This window comes from Alligator mississippiensis, chromosome 1 (genome assembly GCF_030867095.1).
Source record: "Alligator mississippiensis isolate rAllMis1 chromosome 1, rAllMis1, whole genome shotgun sequence".
NCBI lineage: Eukaryota > Metazoa > Chordata > Crocodylia > Alligatoridae > Alligator > Alligator mississippiensis.
The window spans coordinates 464,631,878-464,648,809 of record NC_081824.1 but is presented as its reverse complement, the minus strand read 5'-3'; the positions used below and the strand labels follow the sequence as shown (position 1 = coordinate 464,648,809).

The 16,932-nt window shown below is 43.9% G+C and overlaps 1 protein-coding gene across 6 annotated transcripts in view; it reads right to left on the bottom strand.

The window, feature by feature from the left end:
• Nucleotides 1-16,932, bottom strand: part of TENM4 (teneurin transmembrane protein 4) — a 766,508-nt gene that overhangs the window by 16,847 nt on the left and 732,729 nt on the right. For all 6 annotated transcript variants that reach the window (XM_059722139.1, XM_019493579.2, XM_059722142.1 and 3 more), the window contains 3 exons: nucleotides 10,923-11,219; nucleotides 8,537-10,151; nucleotides 1,635-1,777 (listed from right to left, as the gene is read on the bottom strand). In XM_059722139.1, the coding sequence (XP_059578122.1) occupies nucleotides 1,635-1,777; nucleotides 8,537-10,151; nucleotides 10,923-11,219 (2,055 nt within the window). The remainder of the gene's footprint in view (nucleotides 1-1,634; nucleotides 1,778-8,536; nucleotides 10,152-10,922; nucleotides 11,220-16,932) is intronic.

Below are 16,932 nucleotides of genomic sequence, written 5' to 3'. Positions count from 1 at the left end.
TGTGTTTTCCTCTCCATGTTTTAATCAAGGCATCAATATATAGAGCCCTACTCTTCCCCCGTGGCAATCCCCCTAATCACTTAGATGTTTTTCTGGCAATGGGATCCCTCCTAGTTGAACATACCCTCTCAGTTGTGCTCTGCCCCACAAACAGAGCCAACAACCTCTTTGCTCTAGGAAGGCAGTCTACACAGGCCAAAAGAGCATTAGCCATTTTTTTTCTTTCTGCTACCATGAGATATTGCAAGAATCATAGGAAACAACCAGCCACATGTCAGATTCATATCGGTTTCATGTTGAAATAATTGAAAGCAATACACCCATGTTGCCTACTGTGGAAGCCTCTTTTACATCACATTTTCCTGTGCACTTCTGCCTGTGGGGGTCTTTATGTCACATGAAAGGGAAGGAAAATAAGAAAGGCATTCCTGGTTAAAGGAATTATCTCAATTAGCCTACTGGTTTTATCCATGAAGGTAAAAACAAAGCAGCCTAGAGATTTTTTTTTTAAACTTGGGAAAGTAGGAAATTGCATTTTTTCTGCTGTAGCATGTTTGAAGGATTGGTTCTAGTAACATCTGCCTATGGGACTTCTATTATAAAGAAATCTTAAAGAACCATATAAAATAATGGATCCAGGAAGACTGCTTTGACTGCTTTCATGTGCTAACATATTTTATTGTTACTCATATTCTGATAATATACCAAAGTCCTTTGGTTGGGACCCTTTGCATTATGTACCCTGCAAAACACATAGGGAGAGGCAGGTCATGTACTGAAAGGGCTACAAATGAGACAAGCAAGCTATGGTTTTAAAGGGAAACAGGAGTTGGAAAGTAAAGTGACTTGCTTAGGGTCATGCAGTTGATAAGTAGTAGAGCTGGGAACAGAACTTGAATCTTGAGTCCTGACCCAGTGTCCTGCCCCCTGAACAATGCCATCCCCTGTGTTTTCACAAGGCTGTTCCCAGGAAGAAGAAAGGATGGAGATGTGGGTTATAAATGTTTTGGTTCAAGAAGCACTGCCTGCTAAAATTAGCTAAAAGCATTGTGATATGGGCCTAAATCTTTTAAAGCAGTATGCAGCGATTTGGGGAAAAATCAAACCAAGCAAAAGTTAGGCCAACTGTTGTAAAACCTTTTTTTCTGGTGCAGTCTACCACAGGGCAGTATAGGCTCCCAAGGGAAGTGGTGGGAGTACTGCTACCTGAAGTCACTTGAAATCAGCTTGGACAAGCATTAGAGGGTGAGCCATAGGAAACAATTCACTCTCAGGGGATTGGTGTAAGGACCGAAAGGACCAAAAGGTGTCCTCTATCACCTCTGATGCCTTGCTTTAAGGGGCTGGCATGTAGCCTAGGGTAACACAGCATTCTGCAGGAAAGAAAATCACTGATTAATTTTGCTAAACCACCAGAAAGGACCCACTCGTGGTAAAGAGCTCTGGATGTGGTTATCTAGTAGCCACATTTCATTGCTACGATGGGAGGCACTGCACCTACTTCCAGGCTGACTTCTAGGAGAGTCTGCAAGAGCAGACTGATACTTGTTTTTACAATGAGCATTGCACCCAGATGCTATGGAAAGAAGGGTCACACAAATGTCTACAATAGAAAATGAAGTTGCATGGATCACCTTGCTGTTGTCCCACTCTTGGGTCTTCATCTGTGTGTGAATAAGCTCGTATGATGGCTCCATTGCATCCATATCCGGCTTGGGATATCCAGGGATAACATTGTGAAGTTGGAACCCAAAGGTGAGCAGCCAGCTGTTGACATCTGGAATGGGAGAAACAGATGAAAGATTACCTATTGTTATATGCACTGTTACATGTGTTGCAGTAGGGTCTAGGAGGCCCAGTCATAGACCCAGACTCCCCATGCTAGGTGCCGTAGAAACAGCCTTGAATTGCTTATTATAGTTCATCCCCGTGAAGTACCATCACCCAAAAGGATTCTTTGAAAAATGCATCCCAAAGCAATGGAAGATGAAGAAAATTACATTAAACCAGTGGTTCCCCACCTTCTTAGACTCAATGCACCCCTTGGAAAATGCTCTTTGCTTCCACTTGATTTTTGCCTACAGAAAAATAATAGAACAATCCTTCTGTTGCCAAGAACTCAGAAAGCCCACAACAGGGCACTGTGGATTCATCTTTGAAATCTCTGTGTTTACCTTCCAAATGATGAGCAGGTTTTTGCACACCTAATAGTGCTAATATTTTGTGCCACCCCTAAAAGGATCTTGCTGCACCCCAGTGTGACATCCAGGTTTGGATCACTGATCTGAACCAACCAGCGCCAGTCCCAAGATCCCTGATGTCTCACACGGCCTAAGTGTAAACTCTTGTTAATAATACTGGACAAATGTCAAAGACTTAAACCATCTTTTCTGTTCCAGAGCTCCTGTAAGGCTTGTATGGCACTGAGCATGGGTATGCTGCTACCAAAAAGAATAAGCAAGGTAATAAAAATATATTAATAAAGGCTGGTACATGCCAGGTCATCTACAGGTCAGGTTAATAAGAAATGAGTGTCCAACTTTGGTGAGCAGGGGCACACAAGGAGGGAACAGCACTTTGAGGGTAACATGGGAGGACACGACTGGGTGTGTGAGATAGAAGTGCTAACCTGTGACTCTTAGACTGTAGACAGATGTAACTTTGAGCTGCGTTAAAATTATGGCACATTAAGTTTAGTATCTGTAATAACAGGTATTAACTTAATGTGCTGTAAACAGTAGCACCAGTGCACATCTTTTAAGTGACACTAATGAACAGTAGACTAATTCTACTGCGCATTAGCACAGCTTTTGCCGTGACACGCTAACGCATAGTAGAATTAGTCTACTGTGCCTGTAGCGTATCATGTAGACATGCCCAGTTATCTGGTAATAGCTTATATCCATATAATTTATACTAGGGTTGGGTATTTATACTGATCAAATAAAGTTTGGTCAATTAACCATTCAAATATTAGTCAAAAATTGTAAAAAATTACCAATAGTTCTAAATAATACACAAAAAAGCATAATTTTTTCCCTTAAGAAATGTGTCAAAACAATAAAGCATCATATTTCTATCAAGAAAACTGCCAACAAATGCAGTTTTTTAAATAAAATTACCATAATCTTTGACCAGTCAAAAACAGTCAATTGACAATATTTGACTGGTCAATTGACTGGCTTGCCAACCCTAATTTATACATAGGTGACCATTATGTCTATCCACTCTGCTAACATATAGCGTGAAGGAGTATCCACACCTTCTTTCCCTGTAGCCTGCATTTCCTGGCATTTGTAGGCAGAAGTCAAACACATTATTATTTTAGGGTAGCTTCTTATTGCTACATGTCGCTTTTTTTCTCCTAAACCTGTTCAACAAGACTCTGTGTTATCGTGCCAGGTTATACACACAGAATCAGCCACAGTCAAAGTGGTGATGATGGTGCATGCCCCTCCACTGGGGGTGGTGCCTGCATCTGTGACAGTCAAATGGGTCAAGAAGTCTCCTGATTTCACATAGAGCAAGAAGAGAAATAGTAAGAAACTCCACTACCTGGGAGACTGCTGTTTATGAGTAGATTAGGGGACAGGAACATTCCCACATGGACTGGAAGATGGACTAGATAACTGAGTAACATCTAACATCTCTGATTTCATTGCTATTACGAATGACAGCTGAGTGAGTAGCTAGCTGGGAAAAATAACTAATCAGGCTAATTCTTGGATCTGTCTGAGAGTGGCAGGTGAATGACTTTGCCCTCTTTATCCACTTCAGAGTGTGTGATGATCTTAACCTTGCCTGTCTATGCCGAGTCCAGGAGGAAGGTACAACATAACCTACCCATTATTTATCCAGGCTCTGAATAACCACCCTGGCTAGCAAAAGCGGAGGTCAAAGTTTAATTAGCTATCAGGTCCTGGGGCTCTCCTGGAGTTCTACATGGTAATTAGCATTGTGTTGGTGATTCATTTGTATCGGGCTCTCTCAACAAGAGGGTTGTTTTTCATTTGAGCAAATTAAGCTAACACTGCTGGGATGATTTGGGGATGGGGTTGGGGAAAGGGGTGATTCTGTTAAAAAACAAAACCAAAATACCCAATGAAGTAATATGCCACTATTCTTTTTTGCCCCCTTGCATGGTTTAATTGTGCTTTATATAGAAGGGACCGTTGGAAAAGCATTTTGGATGCGAATTACAAATAATGCACGTCCACCTAACTGGAGAATTAGAGGCCAAACACACCTGTGCACACTTCCTGCAATCCAAAATTTGGAGTTTGGGCTTGAGTCCAGAAAGCACTTGCCCTGATCCATGTGTAATAAACACCCTTCTGTTCCCTCACTGGGCAGACTGTTTTTGGAGGGCCTTTGAAGGGAGGTAGGAAGAGATAAAAGCCTCGCTTAATTATTTTTTTTGCTTGGTGCTCCTCCAGCCTGTTTCCAAATGTGCCTAATGCAAAATTAAGAGCTTTGATATGCATATTGTAGGCCAGGTGGCCAAGAGAACAAAGTAAATCCACAAAGGGCAGCGGGGATACAGAAGACATTCACCAGGCGCATTCAAAATAATGTTTGAAAGGGCACAGAAGGGGCTGCTGAACAGGAGGACAAATATGTAATGTGTCTGAAAAGGTTGGAACCAGTCTTTGTTTGCTGCTTCTCACCAATTTGACTTGGAAAACATCTGTTTGCTCTTTTTGAGGAGAGGGGTTTGGAAAGCACAGGAGGAAAAAAAAATTACATGGGGAGGGCGGAGCTACAAGAACAGGGGGAAAAAATATGAATTTGCCAAAATGCAATGACAACTTTTTTTTGACAGAAAAGTATATTTCATATCGTGTAGGTTTTTTTCCCCCCAGCTACAGTAACCCTGCTAACACATTTCACAGTAAATTCATTTGAGGGCACCGGAAAAGAGTGCTTAATGCAGACACATGTAATGGAAATGTCAGTTCAATCCATCAGGTTTGCTGAGGCTGGCAGCAAAGCACTGCACCGTGAAGTGTACAATTGCTAAAATATTCATGTTTAACAATGGGCCTCTCAAAACGTAAATACCTGCTTCTCCCGCTCGCCCCCTCTGCGTGCTTCCAATTTGTATACATGAGCGCGGAAGTCTTTTACTTCAGGATGGAGGTGGGTCTCATTAGTCTGTGAACCGGCAGCTGCTTTGCCAAGGGAAGCAACGGCACGCTGCGGGGCACAAGATGATGGCAACTCTCTACCTGGAGCTCACTCGTAGGTTTGAGCATGCTGGCTAGGGATGCTCCTTGCCTGAGACTCACAGTGTAGACATCCAGCACATTAATACGAGCTCAGGAGGTCGCAGCGAGCTGTGCAGAGAGGGGCCTCTTAATACCGTCAAATCCTTCCCTTGCGGTCTCTGTGCTGCTTGCTATAGTGCCTGCCTTGTTGGGCTTCTGTGTTTTTCTGAGGATGGGCTGCTGGTCTATCAGACATCCTGGATGATCATTGGGTTGCTTTTTGTCTAATCCCTCCTGTCCAGCTTGGGTTTGAACCATTGAGACCATTCAAGACCATTGGAACACACAGGTCTTCTGACCACAGAAAAGGCCATTAATAATGCTTAAGAGTTTACATAGGACCTTTCATTTCCAAAGAGCTTTGCAGGCCATGCCTGTATCCAGGGTTGAATCTCTTTAGCTATACTGGCATAGTTAATGAAACACAATGGCTCAGTGGGGATATCATTATATGGGTAAACACAGATGAATAATCAGCATAGCTATTCTTATATGGGAAAAGAAACGAGCCCTGTCATCATAAAGGACTTTCTAATTAATATCACTGCATCAATACAACAGGTGTACAAATACATCTGTGTTAAAGAACGCACGCTCCTAATTGAAATAATTCTACTCTTACAAAAATGGTGAACAGACCATAGACACTGATCACAGGCACAGGTTCATGACCAGAACTGCCAAAACTCAGCTCTGCGCTATGATAAACTGAAATATGGGAACATATTATTTCTGCATCTGGAAAGCTGTTGAGATGTTAAAAATGAATTTTCTGTCTCAAACTGAGCTGAAAAATGAAAAATTCAACATTTGTCACAAATTGACAATGGGAAAGAAGCTTCCATTTGGTGCCGTCATTTTAAAGGTTTCATTTTTATTTCTGACCTTTTAATTTTTCTTGGGTTTTTTTGGTTAACATTAGCTTAAATTGGAATTGAAAAGTTATTTCAAGCAGAAAAACAGACTTGTCCTATTTTGAAAATGTTGAAATGTACCACTCAAAGCTTTCCAAAACTTTTTGAAACATGTTTTTAAATGAGAAATTTAACAAAACAGACTGTTTCCCACAAACTTTTTGATGATACATATTTTGTTTAAAAACTCTCTGCTTGCTTTAACTTCCATAATGATGCCAACTCATCTGATTTTAGTGAGAGTTCCTGGTGTTTTCCTTAAAGCAGTGGTTCTCAACCTTTTTGGACTTGAGGCACCCCTCTATAACTTTTATGACCGAATGGCGCCCAGTTTAAAAAACTAATATATATAATATAGTGCTTACCTCCTTATTAAAGGGGCCAGGTAATGGGGGTGGAGGATGGCCCAGACAGGGACCAGCCTGAGCATACGTTTAGCTGATTATCTTTTCACACCTCACTTATGCCCTAGCACCTCATTAGGATCCTTCAAAGGATCTAGCATTGCTCTGGTTGAGAAGCGCTGCCTTAAAGCTTTATCTGAGTATGTTTGCTTCAATGTAACCGAGTCAAGGTAGTATTGCAGGTCAGGGATGTGTAATAGGGTACAAATCTAATTTTTGAAAACATGTCTAAAGCGGCTTTCTTTTTTCTTGTAAAATATGTGACAGAGTTGTGGCTCATACACACATTTTATAAGTGCTTGATGGCCTGCATCCTGTTTGCCTGGATGCACACATGTAGAGAAGGATCCTAGGACGGGGCAATGAGTTTGTTCTATCTGATTTGAGCACTGCTGTCAAGTGAGGCAGGTCTCCTCACTCCACTCCTTTTCTACACTTCAGGTCCCACTTATTCTTTTTTTTAAACAACCCCTTTGTAGACCTTATTAGTTGTTGACATTAGGGAAGGCCCTGACCTTTCCCTATTTAAATCTAACTTGAAGACACACAATAGCTGTTGGTACTGGCTTTTAACCATTAATTGTTACCTCTACAGGATGGATTAACTTTGAAACCCACTGTTATTTTAAGGGCCTCAGAGATGCCTGGCTGTGAAAAGGTTTAGGTTGCTCCTGCCATTCTGGTGAAACAAGCCCATGTTTGGGTTCCTTCCCTGCAGCTCACTGGAAGTGATGCGAACAAAATTACCGGCATAAATGGGAAGGATTATTGGGATGTCCATCAGCAATGAAACAGGGAAATTTGAAGAAATGGGCCCCTGGGAAGAGAACGAAGGGAAGGAGATGGTCCTGCTTTGAGCAGGGGGGTTGGACTAGATCAATGGTTCTCAACCTTTTTTGTACCAGGACCCATTTGTAAACATCAATGGCCAGTCCCAACCCAGTGCCTCTCACTCCTGACCCCCTGCCCCAAGGCCCCAGCCCCCCAGTGTGTGGGGCAGGTGGTGGGTGTGTGGGGCAAGGGGGGCCCCAAGCAGCCCCTTGCAGGCTGGGACTCTGACAGCCTGCAAGGGAAAAGCCATAGTTTCCTACGTTTTTCTCCTATAAAAGAGAATCCATTTTTAAAGTTTGTTGATCCCTTTTTAAAGTTTGTTCATGACTCTTTCATATATTCTTGTGACCCACTTTTGGGTTGCGACCCATGGGTTGAGAAACGCTGGACCAGATGACTTCCTGAGGTCCCTTCCAACCCTAATTTTCTATGATTCCATGTGATCACAGAAGAAAAGACACCGGCTATGCTGGATCTTTTTATGCATCCCATATCTGGACCTGGAGCTTGACTCCGTTACAGTGAGTCACACATACTCAGATGAGGCTTTAAGGCAGTGATTCTCACCCAGGGTAATGCTAGATCCTGTAAAGGGCTCCTAATGAGGTGGGGATAGGTAGCTAAGCCCATGCTCAGCACAAGTGATGTAGAACTCATCTCCGCTGCTGAGCTCCATTGCAAAGAGGTGGCCTTCAATGTCCTAATAGAGGGAAGCAACCTCAAAACTTGAATGGTTGTACAAATGGGTGACCTTGGTGGGGTTGGCTAGGGTTCTTTTCTAAGAAAGCTAAATGGGGAGGCATGGGGATCTTGGCTTAAATATGTCATGAGGTCTATGGATGCAAATAAGTGTCTGCTGAAGAAGGGTTAAAAGCGTCATTCAAAAGAAAAACATATTAAGTGCCCTTTTTTTACTTGTGTGTAATGGATAAAGGGCTGACAAGTTTTTTGTTTTTTTTTAAAGATTATTTTACATGATAATTTCAGGCTCCAGCTATACTAAAAAAACCCCCTGTGACTAGGTTGCTGAAGGAGGAGGAACCTATCTACCAACCGTGGGCTCGTTTGAACAAAACCAGCATGAGTATAAATTAATTAAAAAGATAAAGAGAAGTATTACCTGTCATGTAACATTTGATATCCTGAGAATTGCTAATAGGGTTGTTGTTTTTGAACATATAAAGGTTGAAAGGCATTATGTTGTTGCTGCTCAGATGTTTCCACAAGTTGTGGTCTGGACTCGTCCACCGCCCAGCTAGCACGTCATAGTCTCTCCTGCCCATGTGGATGAGCTTAGTGAGAGGGTCATACAGGCCTCCATGGTAGCCAATGATGATTTGGAAATTGGGATTGGTGTCCATGTAGATTTCCCCATATGCCGTGTATAAGATCTGCTTGATCATTAAGCCTGTCCCACTGAAGACAGCCAGAGGGGTCCCAATGTTATCACAAGCGATGTAGAACTCATCTCCACTGCTGAGCTCCATTGCAAAGAGGTGGCCTTGCAGGTCATAGTAGAGGGAGGTGATCTCAGAACTTGAATGGTTGTACAAGTGGGTGACTTTGGTGGGGTTGGTTAGGTCTGCATAGAAAAACTGTAAATGATGGCCATGGCTTGTTTTGCTAGAGACTCTCCTTCCAAGGCCATCATATCGATATTTCACACTCCATCCACTTGCTTTATTGTAGGCTTTGATGAGCAAGCCAGCTGAGTTGTACTCAAAAACGTCATTCCCTCTTTGTTTTAGGAAACCGTCTTCATCCATTTTGTACTGCACATCCCCTAGTCTTGTAATCCTGTCCCTGAGATCGTACCTGAGCGGGGTAAGGCGGGCACTGTTCCCAGGGCTAAGCAAATGGAGGTTTCCATTTAGATCGTAACTGTAACGCCAAAGTGGTTTGTCATTGATAGACACGGTCTGCAGCTGGCCATCAGCATCATACTCATAAGAGTACCGTGTCGTGTTGGCGTATGGACCAACTTTCAACTCCTTTTTCACCACTCTTCCCATGTTGTCATACTGCACAGTCATCCAGTACATGAGTGACCTGAATATCTCATACTGAACCTCTTTCATTCTGCCATAGGCATCAAAGTGTTTGGTGTGAGTCATAACGGCGGTAGTGATGATCTGATTGATGTCATAGTAGATGACCCCAAATTTACCAAACTGCTCTGTTTTGCCTGACACATCATCATATCTGTAGAGATCGATGGGTAATGGTGTTTCGTTGATTACTGCTTGCATGCTGGTCACCCTAAAGCTGTTGTCATAATTGTAGTCAAAGCGGGCGTTCACCATACCTTCCTCAGTGAAGCGGAAGATCTGGCGGTCTATGAGTGGGCCAATCTGCCTGTATCTGATTGTGCAGGTGAACCCCTCATTTTGCAGGTTGATTGTTTTCAACATGCCTGCGGTCTCGTCGTAAGTGAAGCTGATCTTTGTGGTGTCGTAGAGCATTTCAGCTAGCTTGGATAACTTCCCATACTTGTAGATGACTCGCCTCCCTGTCCCCATGTACAGGGTATGAAGGAGTTGCCCTTCCTCAGTGAAATCCTGAATGACTGAGGCATTGCCCTCCGGAGGCTTATAGATGTTCCTGTAGTACCCGATAGAGCGGATGGTTTCCAAGGTCTGTCGGGCAACGTTGGGCATTGTCACAGATGACAATCGATCATTCTTATCAAACTCAAAGATATACTGCCTCTGGCTGTGAAGAAGCAGCACCATGGACTGGAATAGGGAAAACAATGAATTAATTATTTTCTTCATTCTAAGGTGTGATCATTCTGAACTTTCACAAAAAAGACAGTTTCTCAGGACAAAGGATCTCTAAACTCTACCCCAAGGAGCATTTGTGGTCTGCATAACTCAAGTAGTCATTGTAGATCTCAGAGAAACTAAAATGCAGCCAATCATCATATGGCCACCTAACATGTTTGCTCTTCTCCTTTCCTATGAAGCATCTGGAATAAGTCTTTGCAGAAGATAGGAAGCTGGACTCTATGGATTGTTTGGTCCTATATTATATAGAAAAATCTTTCAGTCAGTACTGTGTGCTTACCTTTATCAGAACTCACTGTATCTTTTCTATGAATGTAATCTGATTAATGTGATCACCCCAATGTGATCTATCTTTACCTAAAAATGTATGTGTGGTATCTAACTCAACATGAGACTGCTCTGTTTAAGTAACCAAAGATTTGCAGGTTAATCCACATGCATAGGGAATGGGGCAGGAGCAGAGGGACAGCCTTGTTTTTTGGGGAATACTCAGTGCTAGCTTTCTTTGTTGTCTCAGACTTGGATACCAGAGTTATCCGCATCCTTTAAATAGGATTACACGCATGAGTGTGTATTAAACTCTAAAGGGCAGATTCTCAGCTGGGACAAAGTCAAAGGAGTGAAGCAATCTACCTTGGCTGTGTATCTAGAATGAATGGATCTAGACTGAGTGTAGCACGTACGAAAAAAGAATGAGCTGCCGTCGGTAAGAGGACACACCTTCTCTAAGTAAGTGTAGCTCCATGATTTTCCATCAGCAAAGATTCTGGATATAATTCTGCCTGACTGATCATACTCCATCCTCTCTGACATCGTTCCTCTCTGGATGCCTGCAATATGTCCCCCGGAGGAATATGTCACATTTACGCCGTTCAGTCTGCTGCTAGGAGACCAGAGGCTGGGCCTCCCTGCTTGGTCATACAGGATCCGCAGTGTGAACTTGCGATGATCATCATAGATTTTTTCTGTTCTGGTTACGCGATCGAAATCCAAGGATAGCAAGTTCCTGTTGTGCACCTAGGGGATTGAAAGACAAATTAGCATGTCAGAAATCGCAAGAACTAGCTTCATCCCACCAAATGCCCCTTTGAATCAGTCTTGATGCTACAGACGCCTATGTATTAACAGCCTTAGGGTGAGACAGCCACAACACTTGTCGCTTTGCCACTACTTCTACTGATGTCAGTGTGAGTTTTACCAGTGATTTCACTGGCATCAGGACTCGGACAACACCTAGTGTGTTTGAAAGCCCACCTTAGTTTTCGTCCACCTTCTATACCAGAAAACCATCAGACAGTCTTTGCCAAGAGTAGCTTTTTCTATTGCACCAGTGAAGGCCTAAGTCTGAAGGAAGTACACTGGCAAGACTTTAGAGGGGTAGCTTGCAGGGTACTTGCAATATGCTTGGGATGCTTAAGTCCTCTCACTTTCACAGACACCCAAGTTCAAAAATTTGAAAAAAGGACATGGCATTAGGTCAGTGTGTTTGTGAATACTGTAAGGAATAGCAGGTTGAACTCATTCCTTTGACTCCGCATGAATCACTTGAACAGTGACAAGTGACTTAACAGTGTTGCAGTCTTTCCTCTGGGATGTAATATGGAAGCTTTGACCATCTGGAGTCATTATAGACCCCATGACCCTTTCAACAAGAGTTGGAGCTCTTGACACCATTGTCCTAGCTCAATTCTGCCTCAAGTAATCACATTCCTGTTGCTTCAATTGCTGCTGCAGCTTCAGTTGAAGACAAGATCAAAGGTATATACTTCAAAGGTAACAGCAAAAATGTATTTTCATTCAAAGGCTGTATCCAAAGTGTTATGAATACTAACTAGTAATACAATCACTCTTTATCTATGTGTGTGCAGCCATTTATAACGCAACATCACTATAGTATGGAAGCATTGTGCACAGAATAATAAAAAAACTCCAACCCCATGGAGAACTTGCTGGTAGGTTCTCCAGCTTACCATGGATAAAATCCAGGGCACTCCTTAATGGAGTGCAACATCTAGTTTCAGCCCTGTTTTTGTTTTGATCTTGGGCTATTATTTTTGAGCACATTGTTGAATTCCAAGTGATTCTCTGGCAGGAGCAAGGGAGGGAAATACAGAGTTAAATAAACTTCCTCTAAGCAGAGAGAAATGTTAATGGTCTAGGTCAAAGAAAATAAATGCAGGATTGTCCTGCACCAAGAGCTGAAGCAGAAGAGGGAAAAATGGAGGAGGACTTGTCTGAATGGGAAAAGCTCACAGTTGCAAAGGGAAAGACACTTCATTTGTGACTGGGGCTTCTAGGCCCAATGGTGGTAGCAATACTAATACTATTCTTGGAAGAAGAAGGTCGTATGGCATTAAACTGAAGAAACCAGTGCTACAGAGAAGGGAAGAGACAGTGAGCAGGATGCAGGCTACAGAAAACTTGTGCCTGTTTCTGAAGAGGAATAAAACAGTCTGAAATGCAGTAGACTGCTTGGGAAAGGAAGCACCCTGACATGGAGGTGTTTCTGTGCGAGATGATGGGTCTGTCCTTGCGACTAGGAATGCCCTGCTTTCAGCTCCAGCCATAGCTCAAGACATTACCAATGACCAAGACTCCCTTGTCTCTGCCCACCCAGAGTCCCAGCTCTCCACGCTTCGGCAGGACCAAAACACCACTGCAGAATTGGTGGTAGATCTGCAGATTAAACAGATGCGGGAAGAGAAGGAGACAACAAAGGCCATGCCATCATGGTGGTTAGCAAAGGTAAATGGAAGATAAGAGGAAACTAGAGGTTAACATGGAGCCAAGGTAGACATTGCTCAAATTAAATATGCAGCAGAGTTTAAAATAAAATGTAAATGGGTAATGGGAGAAGCAGGAAATCAGCCAGAATCCCATTATAACAGGCAAGCCGGGAAATAATTAAGAAGGAAACAAAACTAACTACAGATGCACATACATAACTAACAGAGCAAGCTGATATCTAGAAGGGGCTCCGCTACTATAAATAGAGAAACAGCAATTACCCATAAGGAGAGGGAAGGAAAAACTTATCTGCCTTCAATTTATTCGCAGGACAAGCACAGCCCAGGCACCCACATCGCAAGCTCCCATGCATGGCCGTCCGCCAGCGGAGCTGGATGGAGCTCTTCCAGCGCTGAGTCTAATTCTATCTCCCGGTGGTCTCTGTGCTCAGTATATCAACAACAGCACCAGTCATGGCCACTGGACTGAATCACAGGTCCCTTGGCACCCGTTAGGCTTGGTTCAAATCTCTGTATGCTATTACTAGTGCCCTGAAGTCACTCAGTCCCCCACTCTCTGGCAAGCAATGCCAGATTAAACTAATTATACCCTAAACCACAAGTCCATGCAATGGATTCTTGTTGGAAGCCGTCTCCCAGATTCCTACAGCTCTTAGTTTTTAAACAGCACCCACAAATCTACCTTTTCAGCTCCATGGATCAGACCTCTTTGTGATGGCCTATTTGTAGCATGGGATGATTTTTCGTCTGAGGTATCTTATCCGTTACTGCCCCAGGGATATGAGCTCCGTGGGTCTGGCAGAAAGAGCACTAGCCAAGTGAACAATGCCAGGCACACCTTAGAGGGTCAGTAATAAATATGGGTCAAATCTGTAAGTCTTTTTTATGGTCCATATCCTGTTAATGTCACTGGGAGTTTGCTAAGTAGGGACTGAGGAAGGACCTCAGGAATTGGTCCAAGAGCTATATTCTAGTCTTTCAGATTTATACATCTGAATTGTATGCTACACTTGACCAAGTGTGTAGGCACCCAGAGCGCTGGACTGGGTAGATTTAAACACAGCAGTGATCACTAAAGGTATGCAACTCCCAATTTGATAGATAATTAAATTGCCAGCTAATGTTCAGGAACCAAAAAACTCCCAAACAACCCTCCCAAATACCACCCCCAACCAAAAAGCTCTTCAAACTTGTACCCCAGGAATGATTAATGTAACACATCGGTTCCCACACCACCCATTTAAAACGATACAACCTTAAGTACCACCAGCAAATTTTTGTCATATAAAGTAATTATAATAAATCTGTTCATGTGTACCCCCGATAGGTTGTCTGCATACCACTGATGGTATGCGTACCACAGATTGGGAACTGCTGATATAACAAATAATTAGGCTGTTTTTTGGGGCTGCAGGGGCAGAGCCATCCCTTGTTCCCATCCCTGACTGTGTTTCTGTAGGTGAAAATATGGACAAAATCATGTGAAGCAATCGCCTCTGTACAATGAAAATCTGGAGGCAACCTTAACTATAAGAGTGCAAATGATACCTCTGTAGCAAGAGCTCCTTCAAACCCAGTGGAACGCAATACCAACTTTCAATGGTGAATAGCGATCGGCGTGTTTGCCTTTGGGACCAGGCTCCCGATAGAAATCCTGAGGAAGAGGCTGGTTAGCCTAATTAGTCAAGAAGTCGACAGAATTTGCATCCACAATCTCTGTAGTTCGGCCGGCTCTGCTAGGGTTCATTGTTGTGACAAGGGATGCCATTGCAGCTGCTGTCTTACTACCAGGATTGGGGGGTGGGAGGGGGAACACAACTCATCCCACTGGGTCGATCTCTGGTTAAATAAAACAGACCGAGCAAACAACCCTGTCTCAGTCTGCTGCCTTGCATTCTCCTCAGCCAGAGATTATTTTACATCCTTCTTTATTAAAAAGTTCATGCTCATAAAAAAAAAATGAGTTCTATTATCAGGAGCAGTGTTCTAGCTAAGAGGCTAATTTTGGACGGAGCCTGCGCACAGCCATTTGTTACTGGCAGCAGTGAATTTGCAGCCAGCCAACCAATAATGCCATCAATCTGCCATGCTGATAGGGCCAATTAGAAGCTTTCGCGGGGTCCGTGCAGGGGATGCAGAGCGAACGGGCTGCCGCACGGTGCTGCTGACTGATGAAGCACAAAAGAGCCCAGTCAGCAAAACTGGCACCATGGAGAAAGATGACAAACACTATAACCCAACCCAGCTCAGCGAGGCTGTAAATTAACACAGGTTAAGAGCCAAATCCTGTCTCCAGTGCTGGGCCCAAATGTACAAGCTCCAAACAAAGCTCCCCTAGCTCTTCCTTCTGAATGGAAGTCCCTGTAGAGAGACAGTACAGCTGCTCTGGCGGCACACACACACAACACGATTGTCATGGAGACATTTCCCCACATCTTACTCTGTAGTGTGGTTACTCCAAAATAAGGAGAGGACACATGGAGCTGTCTGCAGAAGGGGCTGTTACAGCATTTGGCCACGAGATGGCAGAGAAGAAAGTCTGCATTAAGAAAAAGGATGAAACTGTCTTGGGGAGCTGACATACTGCAGGTGCCCTGCTGTAGCTTTTGCTGGTATATCATTACTCCTCACTTTATTTGGACTTACGGGCTGTGCTTCCTCCACTTCGCCTGCAAGGCCAAGTGAAATATGGATTAACTCCATAGTAAATGTGTCAGGTACCCGGTAACTCCTATTGCACCACGAAGCCTGCAGAATAAAACCCCCTCCCTGCTACCGTGGATATTATTCCTTGCATGTGTCTTATTTATTAGTTTTTCTAAGTTACTGCTGTATTGCACTTGCTATGGGAAGGCCTAGGAAGCAGCTAAGAACGGAGCTCTGCTCTGCTCAGCGCAGAGGGATATTTACTTATGAAATTATATGCTGCCCTTCACAACAAAGGCTCAGGGTGGCTCAGAACAGGAAAACAGAAGAGCATAAAAGGGCAACTAGAAATTCAAAATAAAACAGAGACCCACTAAACCAGCAGGCGACAAGCCTTTCAGACTGAGTGCCACAGTGATCCAGTCCGGGTCAGAGGTGAGTGGGTGGTAGGACCCAGCCACCACCATTGCTGTGTCTCTGTCGTCACAGGGACAGCACCTACAGCTGGTGCTTCTTGCCACATTGGTGCAGCGAAATCAATGCAGACTGTACAGATCTGCCTTGTGTACAGATCTGGGGTGGGGGGGTCACATGCCCCCCAATACTTGCCTGGGAGTGCACGCAGCAGCGGGAGCCACCCGCCCTCTGTCCCCATGGCCCCCCCCCCAAAAGCCACCTATGGCTCTGTCCTGTGCCCCGCCTTGGCTGGGCAGTGCCTGTTGGTACCCCTTTGCTTTGGCGCCCAGCGCGGTCACCCTGCTCTCCCCCAGCTTGCTACAGCACTGAGCAAAGTGACTGCTGCCAAAGCTCCCTGCTGCTGAATGCCATCATAGTCCCATGTGCGGGGGCTGAATCAAATGGCTCCATTCGCCAAATCTGATGCGTGAGCTGTAGATCTGCCATCCAGTGGTATCAAGTACCTTTACTTGGCATCATTATAGCTCTGTAGTTGTCGCTTTTCCTATATCATAAAAGGCAGAGGCCCCCTGCACTGAACAGTATCTCGGCCTAGCTTTGTTTGATAAATGCCTGCCTAAATAGAAAGGTCTTGCACTGCTTGAGAAAGACATCCAGACTTGGGCTCTTCTGGGCCTCAAGGTCAGGAGAGGTCCAAGCAGACTTGACGTACAGATGGTACCAGTCCATCCCTGCCCCCAAGAATGTACAGGCTAAATAGACAGGACAGACCATGGGTAGAGGAAAGGAAAAGAACGTACAAAGCAGTTCAATTGGTGTGATGGTGACAGACCAAATGTTAGATTTGTGTTTGCTTTATTTTTCCAAGAATCCATTCACCACATCCTTCCCTCCACTCCTGAGACCTGTTCCTGTGAACT